The 23,029-nt window shown below is 43.7% G+C and overlaps 1 protein-coding gene across 2 annotated transcripts in view; it reads left to right on the top strand.

Annotated features, from left to right (window-relative positions):
* The first annotated feature begins 1,416 nt into the window (after positions 1 to 1,416).
* The window catches only part of PODN (podocan), a 34,081-nt gene continuing 12,468 nt past the window's right edge, over positions 1,417 to 23,029 (top strand). The window contains exons 1-9 of one of the 2 annotated variants that reach the window (XM_064665200.1): positions 1,417 to 3,696; positions 6,016 to 6,260; positions 7,783 to 7,876; positions 9,375 to 9,439; positions 13,528 to 13,637; positions 15,602 to 15,758; positions 17,188 to 17,303; positions 19,124 to 19,781; positions 22,165 to 22,313. In XM_064665200.1, the coding sequence (XP_064521270.1) occupies positions 3,660 to 3,696; positions 6,016 to 6,260; positions 7,783 to 7,876; positions 9,375 to 9,439; positions 13,528 to 13,637; positions 15,602 to 15,758; positions 17,188 to 17,303; positions 19,124 to 19,781; positions 22,165 to 22,313 (1,631 nt within the window). In that variant the 5' untranslated portion in view covers positions 1,417 to 3,659. The remainder of the gene's footprint in view (positions 3,697 to 6,015; positions 6,261 to 7,782; positions 7,877 to 9,374; positions 9,440 to 13,527; positions 13,638 to 15,601; positions 15,759 to 17,187; positions 17,304 to 19,123; positions 19,782 to 22,164; positions 22,314 to 23,029) is intronic. The other variant, XM_064665201.1, reaches the window with a different exon arrangement.

Below are 23,029 nucleotides of genomic sequence, written 5' to 3'. Positions count from 1 at the left end.
GATGAGCTGCTCAGAGTGAGGGGGTTGTGACCAGCTGAGCATGGCTGGTGACAGCTGGGCTAAAGAGCTGGTTTTTTGGGCAGTAGATCATTTCAGGCTGCAAAAGGATGGGATAAAGAGACTTGACTACATCTTCCCTCTCACGACAGAAGAAAATTCCGATAATCACGAGGCTGGTTTTGTCCATTTCCCATATGTCCAATTCATCTGAGGTCAGATTAAACTCTTACCTCCTTGGAACAGGAAATACAGGGCTTCCTGTTGCACAGAGCTCTGAGCTGCATGTCAGCTCTCGTTAGACAGAAAAGAGTAAGAATGCAATTAGCCTGCTGGATAAAAGGCAGGGAAAAGTCCCTTAACTACGAAAAATCAACACTTGAGGAAGCAAACCACATGTGGAGAACAAATGCTGGAAAAAGCCCCGACTGTTTGGAACAAATGCCTTTATTACTTAAATAAACAGCAGCGTAATTTGTTGGAGTGACAGTGTGAGCTGTTCTGTGCCCTGTATCTGTAAGAAGAATTCACTGCTAACTTGAAAGCAGATGGGTTTATATGGCCCTGGGTGGGTTTTCTGGGAAATATTAGTTCTATACTGCCATACAGGAACAGAAATATCCTACTAATGCTGCAGCAGGCTAAAAGGAACAGGGATAGTGTAAAACAAGTATGAAATATGCTGTGTCTGTAGCCCATATTTCAGGTAGATTAAAAGCAGTCATGGATTTTTCATTTTTTTTTAAACATCCTCTGGGAGAACAGACATCTTAAAGTTCATTGGGATCAGGACACAGATGCCAATAGGCTCATAGCCAGGCTCTGTTGTGCATTCTTAGGTTTGAAAAGTACTCCCCTTCCTGCTTTGGAGACAAAACCCCTTTTATTCCATGTGTTTTGATTATTCATTTTTTGAAGCAAATGACGGCAAGTTACTTAAAAGAATTTTAAATGGTCTTTTTTCTCTCCTTTCAAGTAGAGGCACGATATCAGCACATAGCAGTGGTCACCTCAGCAACCCCAGTGTTTCTGTAGAGTTTTAAGCAGATAAATAAGGATGAGAGTAGAGACCATTTTGTAACTTCCACCTCCTGAATGCCTCCTGCCTCATCACTCCATGCTGATCACAGGTGAGCTGGTGCCTGTAGAACCACTCTTCTACATGGAGCTGCTTGTACCTTTTTTTCTCTGCCATGCTGTTGTTTGACTGTATGTCTGTTACCTGAGTTAATCATATCACATCTAAATTTAGCCTGTAATCTCTTTAGGACAGTGGCAGTAGTTGCAAAGTCAGAGCTGAGCAGGTCTCACATATGTTGCCTACTGCAGCTTGGCCCTGTGGCTGATGCTGAGGTCTGCAGGAGTATCTTTGAAATCTAAGAGCTTGGGTTGGCAAAGCTTGTCCTTGACCTCCGCTGGGGCAGTGCAGGAGGTTGGGCCCTGCACAGAGCCCTGTGTGCCAGGCCCATTGCAAAAGCACTGGCTGTGTTGTGGCACACCCTGGCACAGCTGCCTCAGCAGTTGGGTGCCCCAGGACCTGGTTCTCTGCCATCCGTGATCTGCAGAAGTAACTGTACCAAAGTTTAAACTGAGTCTTCAGTTTTTAAACCTGCAAATGTTTCTTCATGCAGGCTGCAGGCACCACTCACAGCCAGCAGCAGGGAACATGCAAGAATGCAAAGACTCAAGTTGACTGGAGATGTTTCCTGCAGCTGATTCTGTGCTGGGGGTCTTGCAGTGGGAATCCTTTGCTCTGGAAGCTCCAGAAAGCTGCAGTGAATGAACAGAGACAGTGGCTGCTGAGCCCATGTACCATGGCAGGGCATAGCCTTTGGCTCAGGGGTGGGTCAGAATGCCTTTAGATAAATTGGACTCCAGCTGGATGATGGAAATGCAGCACTGGGCCTGGAGATGGGAGATTGTGAGTCTGGGATATGTTGATGTAGGAGGGTAAGATGTGGAAGAAGTGAAAGCTTTGAAAAAATGCCCATATAGGTAATTTGTAGCACAGTATTAAGTGTGTGTTACCTTTGGGTGTGAGATAATACCTGGTGTCTAGTCCTGGCTCTGTGCTGATGGATAATCCTGGGCTGGCTCTGACACTTGGGTGCCTCTGTTCCCCCACTAAAGGAAGCACAATGCCCCTCTTCACAATGTCCTGTACTACCTCTAGATGCTACCTGACAGCTAATTACTACACTTACACAACAAAAACCCAGATAAAAATGCCCTTCTGGGGAAGGCTGATGCTGCTCTCTTCCTCTCCCTTGTGGGCTGCTCTGGCATCAGTAGTGAGCAAGATGATCCCCCTCCTCCTCCTTTCTCTCTGCAGACTGGGATGAGGTGGGGTGGGTCCCCAACATAAGCAGAGTTTTTCTCCTCTCTGCAAAAACTATTTACATTTTGTTGTATGGACTCAGAGTACTGTAATACAGAAAGGGTAGCAGGAAAAGGTGTCCTGCATCTCTGAATCACTAAGGAAAAGCAGTCAGCTTTGTTTTGTTTTTATTTTTGTTTTAGTAAAAACACACTTCCCACTCTTAACTTTTGAAACTTCCACGTGGCACAGAGGGGGATCGGTTCCAGTTGATATAAGCCTGGATGAAGAGAGGGAGGAAATAACTTAATTGCTTTAGTTCAGCTGGAGTGGAGAGGAAAGAATCAGTGTCCCTTTTTTTGGAATTCAGCAAGAAGATTGTGTTGTTGGTGAGGACAGATCCCCTGCAGGTTCTGTGGAGGTACTGTATGGATTCTGGGGGCATTCACAAAACAGGTGGCTATATATTTAAAATAGGAACTTTGCTGTCAGGGACGAAAAGCTGTGTTGCTTTCTTGGAAGTATTGCTGCACTTGGAGCATACTGTGTTATCAACAGGGTGTTTCTGTGCTTTCACCAAGAGGGGGGAAAATAAGGAATGGGACACTTCTGGGCTGAATGGGGGGGGTTTGATGGAAGGTTCTGATGTTAGTGCTGTAATGTGGGGCTTAGAAGATAAAAAAGAGATTGGGTAGATGGGATGTTACAACAAATTTGGGGACTTTGCCTCTTAAACATCTGTAGTTTCAGCCCGTTGATCCCTGGTCCCTGAAGATCAGTTGATAGGTTGAAAACCAGGGAGTTAAAGGGGAGGGAGATGAAATGCAGGAAAAACTGCTGATCTGTCACTCGTAGCTAATTTGAACCAGACCCCCAGAGAATGGGAGGACATTCCCACCTGGGATTCAGATTCTGGGTTGAATGCAGCTAAAATCAAAGATCTAGTCCCAGTGCAGCTCCAGTCTCCTGCAAGGAAATGCAGAAGCACAACCGTCTCTGTTCTCCTCTGCCAATTCCAGCACGCTGGCTTTTGGCATCCTCACGGAGCCTGCAAACTGTGTTGACAAAAAGTAATGGGAGATTGTTTATTTCCCAAGTCTTTATATTCAGTCAATAGCTGCTTCCTCTTTCCTATTCACATTTTCCCATATGGTGACTTTGGAAAATTCCTCTCCGATTTCGTTGGGAAGTGCAGGAGGCTCTCGTTGGTAGAGGGTTGCCTGTTGCTCTCTAATTCTGCTGCTCACATCTGGAAAGGATCTGGCTTGGAAAGGGGAGACTCGCTGTGAGCTCAGTGCATGTCACTGACATGGCATGAGTGAGGGAGCCTGTGGGGGCAACAGAAATGTTCTTCTCCATTCAGCTGAGTTCTGACAGCAAAGGTGAGTTTTTCAGCACTTTATTTGTTTCAAAAGCGGGATTGTCAGAACCTGCAGCAGCAGCAGCAGTCTGCCTTTCAGCTGCAGCTTTTAGCAAGGATATTCAGTGTAACAAACTCAGTTAACCTGTTGATTTTGAAGGAGAATCCTCCCGTTTTGTGGATGTTTTTCCTATCTCTGTGTGTGTGTGTCCTGTGAGAATGTGTGTGGACGATAACAGATAACAGAGATGAGATACTTTGAAAGAGATTCCATTGTTTATTGAGGTAACTGTGGTCACTGAGAAGCATTCAGTAACTCCTAAAACTTCAGTTTACCTCTGGAGACTGTGTCTTTTGTAGCACCCTGTCTCTGGTGCTCTGGGGCACCAAAGGGCAGGTGCCAGTTCTGTCTGGACTCGGAAAGATGCAGTGCAGAAGCCCCTGAGCTGGTTTCAGGGTCCCTTCAGTCTCTGGGTGGCAGGACCTGATCCAAAGCCCACCTACAGCCAGGGAAGAGGACTGTTTCTAGTGGGTTTTGAGCTACTCCTTTAGAAAAGTTTCTTAATAAGGCTTTGGATCAGGCCCATGGGAATGAGTTGAAATGGAGTGAGTTACCTCAGACTTTCTTTGAACTAAAAATCACAATCATGCCTGGTTTTGCTGCCTGCACTCCAGATGTACACAGATGTTCCTGTATCCAAAGTGTCTCCCTGTGCTAGAGCAGCATTCACTCCAAAGGCGTTGTAGCAGACAATAGTGCTGACAAGGGGGTGAGATTGCCTCTGAAATTTTATTGTGCAATAGATAGAATATTTCATGTTATTTTTTTAACATCCTTTCAGCTGCATATGTGGAAAAGTCAGCATGTTGCAAATCTGTAGAGCTCAGTACCAACCACAATGTAACTGTGTTTGTGTTGCTACAGCAGGGCTGGTTGGGACCTGCATATAAAAGATTTTTTTCTTTAGTTTCTTTTGTAAGTATCTGTAAGGGTAAGCTGATATATAGGGAAAATACTTTGTTAGAGACCTGAGATACTTTCTGAGATTATTTTCTCTAAGATTTCTGAAATATTTTCTGAGATTAGGTCACCAAATACTAAAGATTTTACTAATCCACTGTTGGCATACTCATATGGCCAGTTTTGATCTCACTGTTAATATTTAGCTGCCATACAAGGAATGTTTTATAAAAGAGATTAATTTCATTATATTCAGCTATTCAGCCATATGGAAGCTGTGAAATAGTGGAGCAGGGGGAAGAGAGATTGATGCTAAATGCTTAAAATCACCCAGCATGTTTGTAGCAAAGACCAGGACCAAAGCAAAACCATCCATGTCTTGGGATGCCCTGCCCTGTAGTCCCACCTGCTCCCATTTCTTCAAGTATGAGTCAGTGTTTAAAGAAATTATTTACAATTTTCATGACTGTGACTGAGAGCAGGATCTGTCCAATGCTCCCCAAGCACCCAAAGTCTGTGAGAGCCCCTGGTGCAAAGCAGCAAAGCCCAGTGGGTGTAAATGGAGATGTGCAGTTCTGACAGCCGCCAGTGTGGCTCTGGGAGGTTCTTGTTTCTGATGCAAAGAAGGCATGTGGGCTGGCAGAGGTGAACAGAGTACTTATTTCATGTCATGAATCCACTGTGCCTTTTCACCTTAAAAGATCAGCCTAAGTAAGTCTCATCACTGTTGAATGCTTCTGATTAGAATAGCCAAGAGGATAAAAGACAGGCCATAACCAGCCCTGACTGAAAACCTTTATGTATGAAATCTGAGAAGGGCAACAAATGGGACCGAGGGGGCTGGGTTAGGGCCAGCTGGCTGCTCCAGTCCATATCCAACTTCTGTTTGGATTATTTTAACCTGCTGCCAGAAAGATAAAAGCTGAACGTGAGCCAGGCCTCTCAGTTCAGATCAGCACTGTCCAAAATCCATAGGAAGCCCGTTTTGTTTTCAGTAGCCATGAGGTTTTGTTGTTGCTCCATGCACGTGTAGCAGCCCCTCCGAGAGTCACTCTTGTCCAGCCTCTGTGTTGTTTAAATAAGGAAAGAGTTTCTTCCTAAGCAAAACTGTGAGGAGCGGTGCGACCGACAGCCACACTGAACTAACATTTTATGAATCTCCGGGGATCACCTGGCGTTTCTCAATATGAAAAAAGCAATAACTAACCGGAGGAATTGGGGCCGGTGTGGGGGATGCTGTGCCCGGGGCCCGCATCCCGGTGCCCAAACCGCGCTCAGAGGGCGTGAAGGCGCCCCGGGAGAACGGGGCCAGCGCCGTGCCGGGGCTGACCCGCTGTCCCGGCCCGTGCCCCGGGGCTGACCCGCTGTCCCGGCCCGCAGGGGCGATGCCGGCCGGCGGCCGGGCGCTGCTGGCGCTGCTGGGGCTCCCGGCGCTGCTGGCGCTGGGCTGCGCCGCCCACACCGACACCGAGCCCGAGCCCGAGGGCGGCCCGGCCCCGCGGCCCGGCCCCGCCTGCCCCCGCGACTGCGGCTGCACCCAGGAGGGCGTCGTGGACTGCGGCGGCATCGACCTCAAGGAGTTCCCGCTGCTGCTGCCCGAGCTCACCAACCACCTGTCCCTGCAGGTAAGGGCGCGCCGTGCCCACATCCCGCTCCTCCCCGCTCCCCTCAGTCCCGACCCGGCTGCCCGCAGGGAGCAGCAGGTGCAGCGGGCCTTAAGCTCGACGGATGTGCCTGGTTATCGGCACTAATTCTCTCCCCGCAGATCCAGGGAGGGCAAAAGATACGAAATTTTTCTCTTTAGTCTCTCACAGCTTCATGGAAAGAATTTTTGTCCGAACTAACAGTTACTGTTTCTGGTGAAGGCCTTTCATTTTGAGGTGTCTTTGAGAAGGATGGGCTAAGTTTCTGGGTAGCACTGCCTGTTAGTCCAGATGTTGAAGGCACAGTGAACCCGTGCAGACACAGGGCCAGCCTGTGTTCCCTCGTGTCCCATCTCTCCCTCAGCACACAAACTCAGCAAGAAGCAGGGGTGACACAGCCAGTGCCATCCCTCACTCCCAGTGGCACTGCCTGTGGCAGGGACACTGATGTCATGCCTGCAGCAAATGGTTCCACTCCAGAGATCTCATGTCTTTTTAGGATAAGGACACATAAGGTTGTGAGATTCCAGCTTAAGGCAGAAGAAGCAGGATATCCTGGACTGTCAGCAGGTTTCCATGCTCTGCTGTTAGTTGATTGATCCCTATGACCAGCATTTGGGCAGGTGTCCTTTCCATGGCAGTGCTCTGACACCTGCAGGCGTGGCAGGGCCAGAGCATGGCAACCTTGTGGCCGTGCCTCCTCTGAGCAGTGGCAGCAGTTCCAGGATTTCCAATGCCTTGCTTTTGGTTTATTGCTCCTATCTGCCAGTTCTGTGCAATGGATGAAATGCAGATTTTGTTCAGAGCTTTCCAGTTAGAAAAACTGTAATGTAAGCTGGCACCTTCCTCAGCAGATCTGTCCCAGGCGAGTGCTAGCCATGGCTCCTGCCTCTGCTGCCAAAAGAAAAGCAGCTTTTTGGAGCAGCAGCTGTCACTTTCTGTGCACTGGCCTGGCTTCCAGCACAGCAGGACCTTAACTGGCCCCTTAGATGCTAAAATAGAATCACTCATTAATGGTCAAAATGTTAGTCAGCACATTAATGAAAATCTGATGGCAGTCACCCCTGACAGTGGTACTAGTGACAGTGAGCCCAGTTTGACGCTCCCTTTCTGTGACAAGTGGCTTTTAAAACAACCCAGGAATAACAGAAGTGCTAAACTTGGAAATCCACCATGCCAACCTTGTAGCAGCTGCTCTGCTGCAGCCACAAGGTTTGGCTTTGGCAGATGGATTATGGGCCTTGCCAGGCATAATCTCACTCTGTGTGCTACCAGTGCATAAGACAGGTATTCCTGGGGATGAGCAGAAGTTCAGGTCTTCCAATGCTGCTAGGTTTGGATGTCTTGCTTTTGATATTTGAGTTTGGCTCATTACAGAGAGAAGTCTTGACAGTGATTTGGCATGGTGGGGTCACTTCCAGATTTTATTGGAGTTCACAGTCTGGGTTTACTGGGATCCTTCTTGGATTACTTTGCTGATGATTAATACTCTCCATTTTCTTAGAATAACCAAATAGAAGAAATCTTTCCAGAAGAACTTGCTCGTCTTTACAGACTGGAAACTCTCAATCTGCAAAACAACAGGCTGACTTCAAAAGGTGAGCTGGCAGAGCCATGGGGTGGACAGAGCCTGTGCCTCCAGAACACCAGTGACACCTGATAAAGAAAGCCACAGAGTGATGGATTGACTTGGTTGGAGTGGTTCTCTGCAAGCCTCACTCCTTTGGCCATCACACACATCGTGGAGACACTTTATCATCTGAAACACAAGACTCAGTGTACAAGAATGCAGCCCTGCTGAACCAGGAGGAGACCTGGCAGCAGCTCCGTGTGCTGTGGCGTGAGATCTCCTCATCCAGGAAACTCCCTCTGGTCCCACAGGCTCTTCCATGCAATGCACTGGGGAACCAGAAACCTCCACATGCTCAATGATTTCCTCCTGACTGACCTTGTTCAGTTCAGTCTAGGCAGTCAATTCGTGTAGTTCAGTCCAGTTCTGTCCTCATTGAATTTGGTATAAATACAAATATACATTGCAAATAAGGACATTTCTACGCTTCCAAAACCATTTTGATTTTAGTAGGCAGGTTTTCCTTGCTTGGTCATATGCTTATGTGGGAAACTTGATAAGGAGCTAATAAGGAAAGCAAAAGAAACTCAGGAACTGGAGTAAATAGTAAGAAAGCATGATATGGGATACAAAAGATGTAATTGTTGTGCATCACATTAACTTGTGATCCAAATGCTCTTGCTTTCCTTATTGCAATGGCAGAGGACAGCCTTTATTGAGAATGTGGGAATATTATCCCTGGGCCCCAAGGCACAGCACTCCTACACAGCATGGGGAAGGCTGTGCCTAATAGGTTCAGCCTTTGACATTATTACCTTTGGGCCTTCTTGTTCCTTTCACAAGCTGCAGTGCAGCCCTGAGTTTCCAACATGTTTTGACATGGGAAATGGCTTCACCTTTGACTCCTGGTTATCTCAGTGCCAGGTGAAAGTGTTACTTGCAGTGTTTCCATTGTGACAGCAATTGTGGTTGTGTGATCAGCTGGATGTGGAGTGACTCAGCTGAAAATGAATAATTACTGGGGGAGGATAAGCTCTGAGCTGGTTACTGTGTCGATGGATATCTCTGCTGTGGGGAGCAGGACAAGGGAAGGGTTGGGGCATGCAGATACTGGTGTGATTTTGGCAATGTAGTCCTACATCAGATCCATTCATTGAGCAACCTCAGATTATGCCCTTGCAAGAAAAAAGATTTGCAGAATCATAAGCAAATTACAAAAGAAACTGCTCAGACAGTGTGGTTGCTGCAGGGGGGGTCTGCCCAGCTCTGCCCCTGACTCCTGCCAGGGGGTTGGCCACAAGCCTTGTATGCTCAACGTTCCTAATAGTCTTCCATTGCTCTTAACAGCCAGTATTGTTTTGTGGCATTTTGAATTAAAAAAAATAACAACAATAGGTGTGACCCAGATTGTTTCAATAGTTCAATCTCACATGAACAATACCTGAGAGAGAAAGCTACCCCCGGTGTTTTCTCTCAGAGAAGCAGTAAGGTGCCAGTGTCACTGATTAGTTATTCCTTTTTTTCAGGGTTGCCAGAAGAAGCATTTGAACATCTGGAGAACCTGAATTACCTGTACCTGGCAAACAATAAGGTAAGTGGCTCTGAAGCCTTTCAGAGTTCTTTTCTAAATTGGTTCTGGAAGTTAAATGACCAATTTGTCAATTCTTTTAAAATGTACATACTAAATAAGCAAAATGTGCTAAAGTGATATTCTAATGCAGGGTCATCTAAGGTCAAGACAATCAGTATGTGAAAAATTTAGAGGCTACACATGCAGGTATATTTTGAACACTTATTTATTTGTGCAACTGCTGAAAGGTTTCCCTTGTATAGGGAGGTACAGAGAGCCCCTGCATGCATAAGTTACCACTGTCTTCAGTAGGCTTTGGATCAGCTGCATGCAGATTTGTTTTCTGCCTGTGAGGGAATGGTGTGAAACGCTGCCTGTCTCATCAGATGAGGCTGGTTGAAAAATTTGTGAACAAACAGGTCTTAGTACCTGTGTTTGAGGCATCAAGATCTGTCAAAGGCTATCCAGTTTTCCCTGACTCCCATTCTTATTAGGTTTGATATGGGGAGGATACCCACACACAGTGAAATGTGCCAGTCAGTAATTTATTCTTTTAGCTTCAGTGATAGGAGCTGAATTTCTTTTTCTAATGGAGAGGATCCTGAGTGCTTTCCTGTTACTGACCCAAGTTGGATGTCTTGAGAGAAGCCCATCTTTCCTGCCAAGGCTAGGAAATGAAATAGCTTCTCACATACCCTTACATCTGGGTGGTTACCATTATAGCTTTCTTTATCCCCAGTGATTGTCCACAAATATTTGTTACAGAAGAAACTGGGCTACCACAGAAAAATATACGTTAAAACATCAGACAGAGCTTCTTTGTCTACAAAAATCCTGCCCTTCCATCTCACCCTCCCTCTCTCTATATATATTTATGTCTGTATATATATATTATTATCCTCTTAAAATCTGGGACCATTTGATGTTTTTATTAAATACATGTGGCCCCATTTAGGTTTCGGTCAGGCCAAGACACATCCAGAATCACTCCATACAGAAATATATGGAGTGATTGAGAATAGAACCCATTCCTTAGTACAGTAACATTGTGTTCTTTTCTCTCTTTCAAGCACCATTTCCATGTAACAATCTTGGCAGTTAATAACCCCATAAAAGGGAACAAGCCAGGCTGTGAGTAATATTCCAGAACCTTGCACTCCGATTTTCCCTGTGCGACAAAACAAAGTGTTTGGTTTTTCTGGCTCTATGGCAGAGAAAAAAAGAGTCCCAAAAGAAAGTGCCAACATCAGCGAATGTCAGAAGCAGTTATAGTGAGAAGTTGTGGACCCACAAAAATAACACATTTCTATATAAATCCCAAGCCAGGACAAACCAGATTGGCTTCAAACTGCAGGAAACACTGTGGATCAAGTTACTGCGGTGTCTGGAGGAGAGCAGGGATTTGCTGGTAGTTTGCTCCTTGTTTTATGGATTATCTTAATGCATGTTTATCTTCCATTGTGATCCCATCAGATGGAGCTAAATCAACTTTCATTAAACTGGCACAGATGGTCAGAGAAAAGAAATGTAATAGACTGAAAGCCTTCTGTGGGTTATGAGTGCCAAGTACTTCAAGGAAAGAAGGGATGCTGTAGTTTCCTTTCTAATTTTTCACCCCATTCTCATATTTTGTATCTCTCATATAGTATGCACAGTAAAGAAATTATTTCACCAAACTGTAGACCAGGTCCTGAGCTGTCATGATTTACTGTAAGTTGGTGACAGAAGGTTTTGCATTTCCTCGTATCCCCAAAGTGATATGGGATTCACCTGGATCCAGTACTTCTGTTTATATCAAAGCTTGATCTAAGCAAGAAAACCTGTTTCAAAACTTTTGTATTAACCTTCTGAATTCATTAGTTAACAGTGGATAAAACACTCTCTGCCATATGGAAAGGAAGGTCCAGCAGTAAAGCTGCAAGGAAATTGCAGCTGGAGAAAGTCAGGTTGTTAGGCAATAAACTGGACAAAGCTATTCAGTCAACCTCATTGTTGCTAATACTTATAACAATCCAGCATTAATCCTTCAAGCAGTCAACCAGTGGAATCAGTCTCATGACCAAGTGCTGAAATGCCAAAGCAAAGTCCTGAGCAAGTGAAAACTCTTTCTGGATGGAACTTCTCTTTCTCTTTCCTCTTTCTTGTGGTTCTGATGTCTCTCATTCCACATGTCTGAGCCATGCCCTTTGTTCTGTATAAAAGTTATGACCTAACTGACCATGTTTCTGGAGAAAAGCTTTAATGTGCCACCCTGTATGAAAATGATTAAGTCTTGTTTCCTGTGTCTGAATTCTCAATATTATTATGTCACAGTAGAGACTTATTTGAGGCACTGTCAGACCTTCCTAGTCAGAGATGAGTGCCTTTATCCAGTTCCCTGGTACCACATCTCCCACATCAGGAGACAAGAGATTGCCATAAAGCCAAGAGCAGTACTGTGGCAACTGCAGTAATATGCAGAATGCCTAATTCCACTGCTTACATACATCTGGGAATACTGACAGGAGTGTGATTTGTGGGAAAGGTCTTTCCTGTGTTTGTGACCATTAAACAATTAAGACAGGCTAAGGATGGAGATTTCAGGACAGCTGAAAATGAAGAACAGTAAATAACATACTTTCATCTTTTTTAAAAAAAGGACTGTTTTATGAGTCCAGCAAATTGGAAGTTCATGGCTGTAGTTCATCAATGCACACTTGACACACTAGATGGGTGTAGACACCCTTTAGATAAATACATAGTTTAAGGCTTGGGTTAGGCAGTTCTCCAATGAAGTGTCTGTTCTCTCACACAGTGTTCATATTTTAAATGTTTTTGGTTTTACACTATCATTCATAACCAATTGAAGTTTTATGGTAATAAAAATTTGAAAAATATGTTTTCTCCTCGTATAAGTCTTGCTGTGCCTTGCTGGCTGAAAGGACCAGGCTCTGTTTCACACAACAGAGCTGTGAGGACGAAGCTTTACAGATCCCATGAACCTCAAGCTGGAAGGCAGATTTCATCATCCCAGTTTCCTATCCTGATCTCAAAGCTTTAGATGGCAATAAATTCAGTATCTCACCAGAAAAGTTCTCTCCATAGCCCTCCAGAGTGTACATAAAATACTGGGTGGTCTCAGCAATGAACACCTGTAACCACAGGGACTGCACCTGCCCACTGCAACTCAGTGCCTTCTGCTTCTGTGCTCAAGGACTCTCTGTTACACCACTGTATTACTAATTTCTCTCCCAAGGGCTTAATCTTCATGCAAAAATCTATGGGTTCATGCTTCCCAGAAAACTTTCCTCCAGCCTGGATTGTAACCTGTATTCCTGGTTTCCTGGTGAATAACTTTGCTTTTAACAGCCACTCAGTGAACCTGGCTGTTGCTCTGTAAAACTGAGCTTATTTTGATCAGTGCTCTTCACTCCACCAGTTTGTTCAGGTGCACATGTTTCTAGTGTTATTTTTCAAAATCCCTGATAAAAACAGCAAGAGACCAAGAGCAAACATATTCAATCCTATACCTGTTGTCAACTATTAAGTTTTGGAGACAGAACCTTTCTGTATTTTCTGATACATCACTTTTTATTGAACAAAGTATCACTGTACAGTAGGTTTTTGCTTTGAAGTCCCTTTTGATAACCCAGCATTCCTGTTCTTTGGGAACCTGGATCCTAAATTGCAGAGATCCCTGTAAATGGATGCAATGGCACAGATACATGAAATGACAGTCACCCTCCATAACATCCTTTCAGAAGAGAGTAAGCAGTAGGTCACTGTGAGGTGGGCTGGAGTTTCTTGGCACAGCAAACTGAGGAATTAGGAACAATAATAAGCAAAGTGTTTGCTCTCTGAATAACAATCTCTTGATTTCTTCCACCAAAAAGAGACAGGACTCTTCCAACCAAAACAAACATTCTCATATCTTAGAGCAAAAGTCTGTCTCCTTCCTGGAGAGATTAGTGAGTGGGGACAATTTGTTTTCCTTCATGCAATCCACATTCAGTTTAATTTATTTTTGCCCATTTAGAGAAGATAAATTTGCAAATGTTTTACTGCTTGTCTAGTACTTGGTTAAAACTTGTTGCATTTAATTTGAATTCCCCTGCATATTTCTTTTCCAGCTAACAGTGGCTCCGAAATTCCTACCAAATGCCTTGATCAGTGCAGATTTTGCAGCCAATTATCTCACTAAGATATATGGGCTCACATTTGGACAGAAACCAAAACTGAGGTAAGGGACAGGGAAGTAAAACAACAGTGTTCTGCCACTGCTTGGATACAACTGGTGGGTGATAAGAAACTATCTGGCTAAACCATGTTATTGCTCACTTGTGTTTTTTGGAGAGAAGTTGGCTGTTTATTATTCCCAGCATGAAAGATCAAATAATCTCTTAAACAAACACATTCCAAGGGCTTTTACTGGCTGCCAGACACTTTTGCATATATAAAATTAAATTGTCCCCTTTTCATTTGTGTGTCAGTTAAGAATTGAAAAGAACAGCTTCAGTTTCTCAAAATGGAGATTAATGTTTAGAAATCTCTGGTTTTATTAGACCCCATTAATTTTTAAGAATAAAATGGGGTGGAGAGTGCAGTACTCAGTACAGGTGAGTATAACTCAATTCCAGGAAAGCTTAGCCCTTCAGCACCTTCAGAAGTGGCTCATTCCCTCAGACCTGGTGTCAAAGTCTCTGCTGGTTTCAGGTTGGGATTTGCTCAGCTGGATCCAGTGCAGCACATTGGCCCACCCCAAACTCAGATGCACACAGACCCCCTCCTGGGAGACAGGGGCTTTTCCAAAGGGGTTCTGGGTAATCTGTATGGACACTGCAGCATCCAAATCCTGCAAAGACCTTCCAGACTCTGTTGGGAGCAATTTATGCAGCCAAGTTTGGAAGCAGTTAATAGCAGCTGACCCAGCTGAGCCCCTGCAGTCCAATCTTGTGATGAACTGAAGAACTCTCCATTCCCACTGAACTCTTTGGGACCTGAAGCTCCTCTGCACTTACTGGGCCTTTTGTCTCCTGGGCTCTTGGAACCTGAAAAGGCTGAGTCACTCACAGATTTCTGGCAATATCTCATGATGAAAGAAACTACATTTATACATGTTTTCTTCCTTACTCTGAGGTGCAGAAGCTGCTGTGTTTTGATTTCATATTGAAATTACTGACTCTTCTGAAGTGATTTTCACACTCTCCTATACCAACACTAATTTTAATCAGAATAGGAACTCACTGATTTCCAAGATTGCTGATATAAAATCCTAACACGGTTGCTTCAGTTGTTTTATTTGCCCCCAGCAGAGTTCATGGTCTCAGAGTGACGATTTGGAAAGCAAGGTTTTCAGAAAGGCAAATATTTGTGAGCTAAAAGTACAGCTGACCATGCAGGGTAAACAATATTTCCAGTGTGGCTCTGAACTCCCTGGAGTGTGTGATCACACAATTGTATTTCCATACTGAGCCTTTCCTTCCTTCCAACAGGATGTTGCCAAGTTTTCTGCAACTGGTGGAGAATCCAAAAACAAGTTGAAAAAGCCCACTTTGATACTGTGCTCTTTTGCAGTTTTAACCTGTCTCTGCAAATTTAGCTGCCTGCTGCATCTTGGGGTAAACACAGGAAAGGGAGAGGGAATCAAAGTCAGTAAAAAGAAGTCAAATGAATTAATTTAGTTGAGCCAGTGAAAAGCAAGAATAACCTCATAGGGGTCTGTTGTTTTGTACAGAATTGAAAGCTGTATATAAGAAACAATTAATCAATTTTTGAAAACCTGATTGGAAAAACTCTTCTGTGAATATTAAAGATTTAAAGTAAGAAGAGCAAAGGGAAATAAGAAACCCTGTTTCTCTCAATCCCAAAGGCTTATTAAAAAACAAAATTCTTCCAGACTAAATCTGCTGTCTTTCTGTCAGTATCTTTTCTCTTTCTGAGTTCTAGGAGTAGGAGAGAAACTGAAAATTGTATTCATGTGCAGGTTTGGGTTTTGAATAGACCTAAATTTCAGAGAGTGTTGGGACCAACCATTTGGTGTTGCATCTATCCTTGCTAAATTAAAGGGCACATTTTAAAAACAGATCCAATTAACTCAAGGAAAGAAGCAAAGATTGAAATTTAGTTTTAAACAGCTTTGTTGCAGAAAAAAACCCTCCAGATCTCACTATCTGTTGAACTTCATCTTTTATCTCCTTCCAATAGATCTGTGTATCTTCATAACAACAAACTTTCAGATGCTGGGTTACCTGATAACATGTTCAATGGCTCTGCTAATGTGGAGATACTCATCATGTCCAGCAATTTCTTGAAGTATGTTCCAAAGAATCTCCCTCCAGCACTGTATAAATTACACTTACAGGTAATGACAACAAAGTTTTGTGTTCCTTTAGGGTTGTGACAAAGTGCTGTGTTGTGTGGGATTCAGCCCACACAGCCAAGCCATTCCAGTGCACTTGGAAACATCCCCAGGCCCATTTTCAGTCTCCTCTGCTATATCCTTAACAGTTGCTGTCTCCCATGTCCTTGCTTTGTTGTCCATGAGTAACAGTGTGTTTTTGCAAAACACCAGGATGCTCACAGGGGACAGAAATGCTTTTCTGTGTTTTCAGGGTAATGTATTGCAAATGCCTGTGTGGTTGCATTGCTGGTCTCTTCCCTGCATGTAATGATATTAATACATAGTAGAGCAAGAAGGTGGGTCATTCTCCATGGCCATCCAGAGACTGGCCTCCCTGTTAAGTTTGCCACCAGTGCTGTTTTTCCTGAAGCTGCTTACCCCCCATGTCCTGGCTTTGCTCACTAACTCCTTTCACACAGACACTGTTTCCCATCAGTGACTCCTGTTTGCTACTGACCTGGCAATTCCGACAACACAGTTTGGATCAGTGATTCTCTACTACTACAGCTTCTCCAGCAACAGTGCAATAGCAGAAGTTGTGGTATTAACTACTCTCCAGCATTTTTAATTCCATGTCATCTGATTTTGATAAAAAGGCTTCATCCTGTCTGTGCTGGAGATCCCAGCCCTGTAACAATGGCAGAGCTGCAGCAGTGGGGAGCCCTGGATCCGCCTGCTCCGAGTGCTGACAGCTCCTTGGACATGTTAGCCTGGAGTCTGTTATCAGCCCCTGCACTTAGGCAGTTCTCTGCTACCTCCCAACTCTCTTTTCCTTTGAAGGTTTCACCACTAATTCCTGTTAAAGTCTTCTAGAGAAATGCTTCTCCAGCTTGAAGAGCAGTAAAGGCAACCAGTCTGATCCTTTAAATCACTGGAATTTCTAAGTGGCATTTAGTTTTATATTTCATTTGTTTCTGCCTGCTGGCTACTCCAAAGCCACACTAAGGCCATGGGAGTAATTAAACACAGGAACTGTACCTCTGGGTATGACATTAATGCTGGAAGGATGGCTGATTCCCAGCTTCCAGCCTAATTCTTCTTTATGGTGAAATCTGTCTTACAAGACTTAGAAATTCTGAGCAAACTCCAGAGGTGGCTGCCTAAATTACAGTATACATTGCACATAGGTAGAAGACTATGAATGCAAAATAAAACTGTCTGGGAGGCACAGGGCAAATTCTGCCTTCTTAGCCCAAAGGTTCCATGGGGAATCAATAAAAATAGTTTGTATTATTGCAGCCTAGTATTTGTATTTATTTCTTCAGTGGGATTATAATGCCCCCTGAAATATCTTATATCTAGCCCTTTTGAAGGTTAATTGCTGTGTTAGCTGAACAGAACCTGAATGTCCTGAGTTGATTAATGCCAAGTAATGTGCTTTGTGCTCTAGAGCAACAAGCTGGAGAAGATTCCCAAAGGAGCCTTCAGTGAACTCACAGGTCTGCGGGAGCTGTACTTACAGAACAACTACTTGTCTAATGAAGGAATGGACAATGAAACTTTCTGGTGAGACTGAGCTGTGCAGTTTGTACCTCTGTCTGTGCCTCCTGTGGTACAGTCAAACACCTACTGAACAAAGGACATCATAAAAATCAAATTTATTAAAAGCTGTATGATGTGCATTTCACTGCTAAATCTTAGATGCTGCCATCAAAAGCAGAGGTCTGAGTGAGTAGTTGCAGAATAGTTTTATACAAAAGACACAACACTGAAATCAGCCTGTGCCACCCCCTGACTGCTCCAGTGCCAGTCACACCAGGTACTAAGTGCCCTCTGGGTAAAGTCACCTAGAACAATGTTGGCAGCCAGTCTCTGTTCTTCCAAACCAGTCAAAACTGAGGTTGCTTTGGACTTTCCAGTTTCTAGGGCAGTTCACTGGAAGTTAAGGCCAGACCTTCATCTTTGCTAAAGCCACTTCTGAGTTTCTGTGAAGGTGACTTGAAAGCAGCCAGAGACACAGAGCTGTGAATTCACCTGGCCCAGATGCACCCCAGTGCAGGGGACTGGAGCAGGCAGGGATGCAGTGGTGCTGCTCAATAGCCAGATGGCTGCAAAAGCTTTGCTACAAACTGGTGTAACAGAAATAGCCTTTGGATGTCCTAAATTTAGCCTAGGACTTAGCACTTGAAAAGTTAACAGTTATTTCTCTGCTTGTTTTACCTGAAAATCCAGACCACATAATTGGTCCTGCCCATAATTTAGTTCTGTACACTTTCCTGGTCTCCAGACATGAAAATGTATCAAACTGTGCTTTCCCTTTCCATTTCCCATTCCCAGAAACCTCCCTTAGTAGTTCACTATATCTGTTTTGAGTCCACCTCCAGGTCATGTTGGACATATAATCTCTGTTAAGAAGTTCCCAAGCTGGGGAAACCTTACAAATTGCAGCAATGAAGTTCTTTACCCAAAGAGTCTATTTGTTCATTCAGAGAATGCTTGGATAGCTGTGAATAGCAGTGTAGTAAGCAGTAAGTGATTTCTGTAATTCATTAGGTCTCACATTTCCTGAACACTTCCTAGTCCCCTGCAGTGGGTTATGTAGTGCCATGAGATTGAATCTTTGAACTGAGACAGTGACTTGAAATACAGGGAATCCAGGATTCCTCAGTCCTGGCATATAACACCACTGATCCACATCCAGTTGGTATAAGTGGTTGAACTGAGGATTTAATTTAGCTTCAACTGAGACCATGGAATCCAGATTCAGTAGCTTACACAAAGCAGCTCTAGTCCTAACTCACTTCCATAATGCTGGAGGGTCAGGAGAAGTTCACTACCTTAGCCCAGGACACTGAGTTAGCATTTCTGCTTTTCATAAGAGGAACATATCATCTAAAAAGCAGACCTGCTTTTCAGTTTCAGTATATCCTTTCAGAGAGACAGAAATTACTCCTGCTCAGGCTTTGTTTCTGTGAAACCAAGACCTAAATTCTGTGCTCTGATGGCACTCCTGTGGCACCTTCCTCATGGTCTTTCTTCACTGAACTTGCTCATGTGTTGCTATCTGTGGTGTCAAATGAGAGAACAGTGACTGCAAAACTCAGCCCAGTGGCAGTTTGGATGTCTGTGGACTGTGGCAGGTCCTCTGGCTGGTGTGGCTGGGGAACAATGGCAGTGCCTAGTCTGAATCCCTAATGGCAGTACAGGAGCTCCCTGTTTTGCTGTGCACAGCAGTCACACCATGAGACAAAAAGGGCAGTCAGTAGTGGGAGCTGTCCTGGGTAAAAAGACTCTAAAGCAAAGACTGTAAAATCCTAGGGGAAGTTGGTTATCATTTCACCTTGCCAAATCTAAATGGAGAATGTTTTCTTTCCTTCTTTCCCAAGGAAATTGTCCAGTCTTGAATACCTGGATTTGTCCAGCAATAACCTCTCACAAATCCCAAGTGGTTTACCTCGAAACATCGTCCTCCTCCACCTGGAGAAGAATGCAATTAAGGTGATTGACAGAGATGTGTTAACCCAAATTAAGAACCTGGAGTACCTTCTGCTCCACAATAACAAATTAAAAGCCCGAGGGATTCACCCATTAGCCTTCCAGGGCTTAAAAAAGCTGCACACTGTCCACCTGTACAACAACATGCTGGAAAGGATTCCCAGTGGGCTGCCCCGGCGTGTGAAAACACTTATGATCCTTCATAACCAGATCTCTGAGATCAACAGGAATGACTTTGCTACCACTTACTTCCTTGAGGAGCTGAACCTCAGCTACAACAAGCTCAAAAGTCCCCAGATCCATCGGGAGGCCTTCCGTAAGCTGAGGCAACTAAAGTCCTTGGATCTTTCTGGAAACAATCTCCACACAGTCCCCTTTGGCTTTCCAAAGAACTTGCAGGTCCTGAAGCTGAAGGAAAACGAGATAAGCATCATCCCAAAAGGGACTTTGTCTGGCATGACAAAACTGCGGGAACTGTATTTGAGCAACAATAAACTGAAAGTAAATTCAATTTATTCAAGAGCTTGGAGAGAACTCAGCAGTCTCCAGGTAGAAACACCACCTTCTCTAATTGTTGTAGTGATGCTGATGTCCTTGTCTGTCTGCCTAAGCCAAACTGCATAACACCAGTACTAGATGTGCTTGGTCCTCATGTTCTGGGTTTGCATTGTAAGAGCTGTTTCTAGATAGAAATGTTTCTACACTCTGTTTCTAGACAGAAATGATGTGCTGTTGTGCCAGAGGTGGGTACCTCCCACTGCTGGCCAGGGCATTGGCCCACCATGTACTGCTAATTCTGGGAAATGTAAAGATAGCTTTGTTTCTGAACCCTAGCAGTGTCCTATATTTTCAGATAAACATTAGTGAATGTTGTCATTAAGACTGAAATTAGGCCTTTCAAATAGCTTGTCTCCCAAAAGATTTAAAATCAGCTCTGAACAGAGACAGCAGGAGGAAGGAATGCATAAACAAAAACACTCTTAATTCTCAAAGCCCCCACATCAGCTTATGGTCAGACAGGCCAAGCTGTAGGATTTAGCAGCTCAGCTGGCTAAGGCACCTGGATAGCAGCTAGGAGGTCTGGATTCAATCAGCAGTCTTCTCATTTGCTTAATTGTTGGAGAAAGTTAAACACAAACCATAAGGCAGGCTGGAACAATCAGATTTGTGCTGTGCAAGATGACCTTTCACAAATGTTACACTGGCTGAAGGATTTGTCTGCATTTCCCTTTAGGCAACAGCCCCTTTCCTGCAGTGAAAGGTATTACCTTTGTCATAGGGCAGCCACTGCGGGTTCATATGGGCACTGTGCAGGCAAAGAGTGCACATCTCAGAGCAGATCAGGGATAAGGGAAATGGAGCATATGTCACACTGGCCCCAGTGTGTGTTCAGACAATCCAAACGTTAATCTGTGTGAACATTTCCCTTTCTGTTGTTTCTGGAACTAAACAACAGCTTGTTTTTCAGTTAATATGAATCAGCAATGCAGCAACAGTATCTGCAGAGCTGTTGGTTTGCATCAGCTGCAGATTTGATCCATGGTTTAATAATACACTTTGCCTTTGTTTGATGCCTCACTTATGTATGTGTGTGTGTGTGTGTGCATGCAAATACACCTAACATGGAAAGTAGTCTGGAAGGAAGATGCTGTTGAGAATTACAGCTGCTTGGATTGTTTTTCTGCAGTACCTTAATAAAAATGTAGGTTGTTTTATTTTCAAACAAAATTGGGTCACGAGACCTGTTAGGCAGCTTGACTTGGCTGGAATAAGCTTTCATTCTTGTAGGGCCCATTCCAGCGACTTCGTGGCACTTTTATTCTACTGTCACTCCCTTGTCACTCCTCAGTGTCAAGCCAAAGTGACATGTTGGAGAATCAAACACTGGCCCTGCAGTTGGACCTACCCCACAGCAAACCCCATTCACATCAAACAAGGTTCAGATAATAGCACACACTTAAAATTCTGTGGGGCTCATGGTGCATTTTTGGCTGGTGCTTTTCTTTGGAACAGTATTACTCTTGGTTACTTGTTTCCATTATAATTATAGTTGAATATTTTTTATCATTAAGGGCTTAACTGTGCAAGTGGTTTCTGAGTTGGTGCACTGGAGTGCATTTGACTGATAACCAGCACATAAGATCCTGATGGTGCAGGTACTTAGTAAAGGCTTTAGTCCTCACTGTTTCCATGGAAATCACTGGAGACTTTCTGCAACTGCAAAGCAAGACTTTTACATAATGCACTTGGCAGTGCTGGGCTAACAGTTGGACTCAATGATCTTAAAGCTTTTTTCCAACCTAAAGGATTCTATGATTCCATGATAATTGTTTGCCAGACTGGCATTATGTGGGGAATAAAAACACTGGAATCATGTTGTTTGCAGAAGTGTAGCTTTGAATAGTGTGTAACTAGTGTGTGTCAGCTTGGTGCTATGAAAATGCTGCAATACAGGATAACAAAACACTGCTATTGATCCATTCTCTTGCATAAAATTAAACAGAGGAGTGATAACGACCTTTAGTCCTGATGTCTCCCTCCATGTTAGAATATTTCCAGATGTTTTTATGTGTAGCTGTACCTAGTCCCTAACCTTAGCCAGGGAAGTGTTTGCAGTAGCAGCATCCAAGGGATTCTCAGGCATATCTCAAACCCAGCCTGTTTTTAATTTACTTAAAGCCTGGGGACAGAGATAAAGAAATGTTGGAGCTCCAAAACAAACCAGCATGATGTCTGATGTGAAATCAGGATGCTAAATAGCAGTGTAAGAGAGTAGAATTGTCTTGGCCACACTTACCTAGATGCAAATTAGAGGCAGATTAAATTAGTTTATGCTCTAATAAATATCAATTCAAACTTAAATATCTTCTGGATTGTTTCTAATATTTAAATTTAGTTATTTATTTGACCCCTGGTTGTCTCTTCCTTGCAGTCACTAGACATGGCTGGCAACCAGCTGACATCCATCCCACTGGGCCTGCCGGAATCTCTGGAATATCTGTATCTCCAGAACAACAAGATCACCACGGTTTCAGAGCATGCTTTTGAATCCACACCCAAAATAAAGGGGATTTACCTCAGGTAAGGTCAAGTTTCCACTTAAGCACACCAGATTAGTTTTCTTCCTTGTCCACTTTATAATTGCTTACATTTTAGGAAGTGTTTAAAATGCTAACTTTCTAAATGAGCAACTTTGTTTTATAGTAATGTGTGAGGAAACTATGTTCATCTGCTCAGGAAAAACATGGATACACACAATAAGCTCTTTCTGTTCAGAGACCTTGTCTTTTCTGTGCTTATTAGAATAGATTGGCATGTTAGTAATTCTGGGAAATTAATGTTTAATATTGTGTCATATTCCAATATTCAACTGTGAGCCAGAAGTTTACAGTCCACTTCTAGGAGCGCAGCTTTGCCTGTGCCTGTTGGCCCTGGATTTTGACAAAATCCCCCTCCGGTGAGGGTGTGTGACTAATGTTGAAGTTGTGCACATTCCCTTGATAGTTTTGTCAGAAACAAGTGGCCAGTTACAACTCTGACAGTTAGGTAACTAAGATTAGAAGCTTTGCTGGTTTTTTTCTCACTCTGTCAGTTGGATGAGGATTTTTTTTTTATAGGTGACAGATACTGACCTTTTTTACATGTAATGTAAACTCACAGTAATGTAACTGGTTTAAGCAGAGCTTTATACCACAAGAAGTGAAGCAAGAATCTGTCCCAGTAATATATTCAGTTTTAAACTGATGGCATATTATTGAAAATATTTATTAGAAGTAACTTATGAATCCCTATGGAAT

The sequence above is a fragment of the Pseudopipra pipra genome, chromosome 9 (genome assembly GCF_036250125.1).
Source record: "Pseudopipra pipra isolate bDixPip1 chromosome 9, bDixPip1.hap1, whole genome shotgun sequence".
NCBI classification, from domain to species: domain Eukaryota; kingdom Metazoa; phylum Chordata; class Aves; order Passeriformes; family Pipridae; genus Pseudopipra; species Pseudopipra pipra.
Note: the sequence above shows the minus strand (reverse complement) of the source record. Positions and strands in the feature narration are given on the sequence as shown.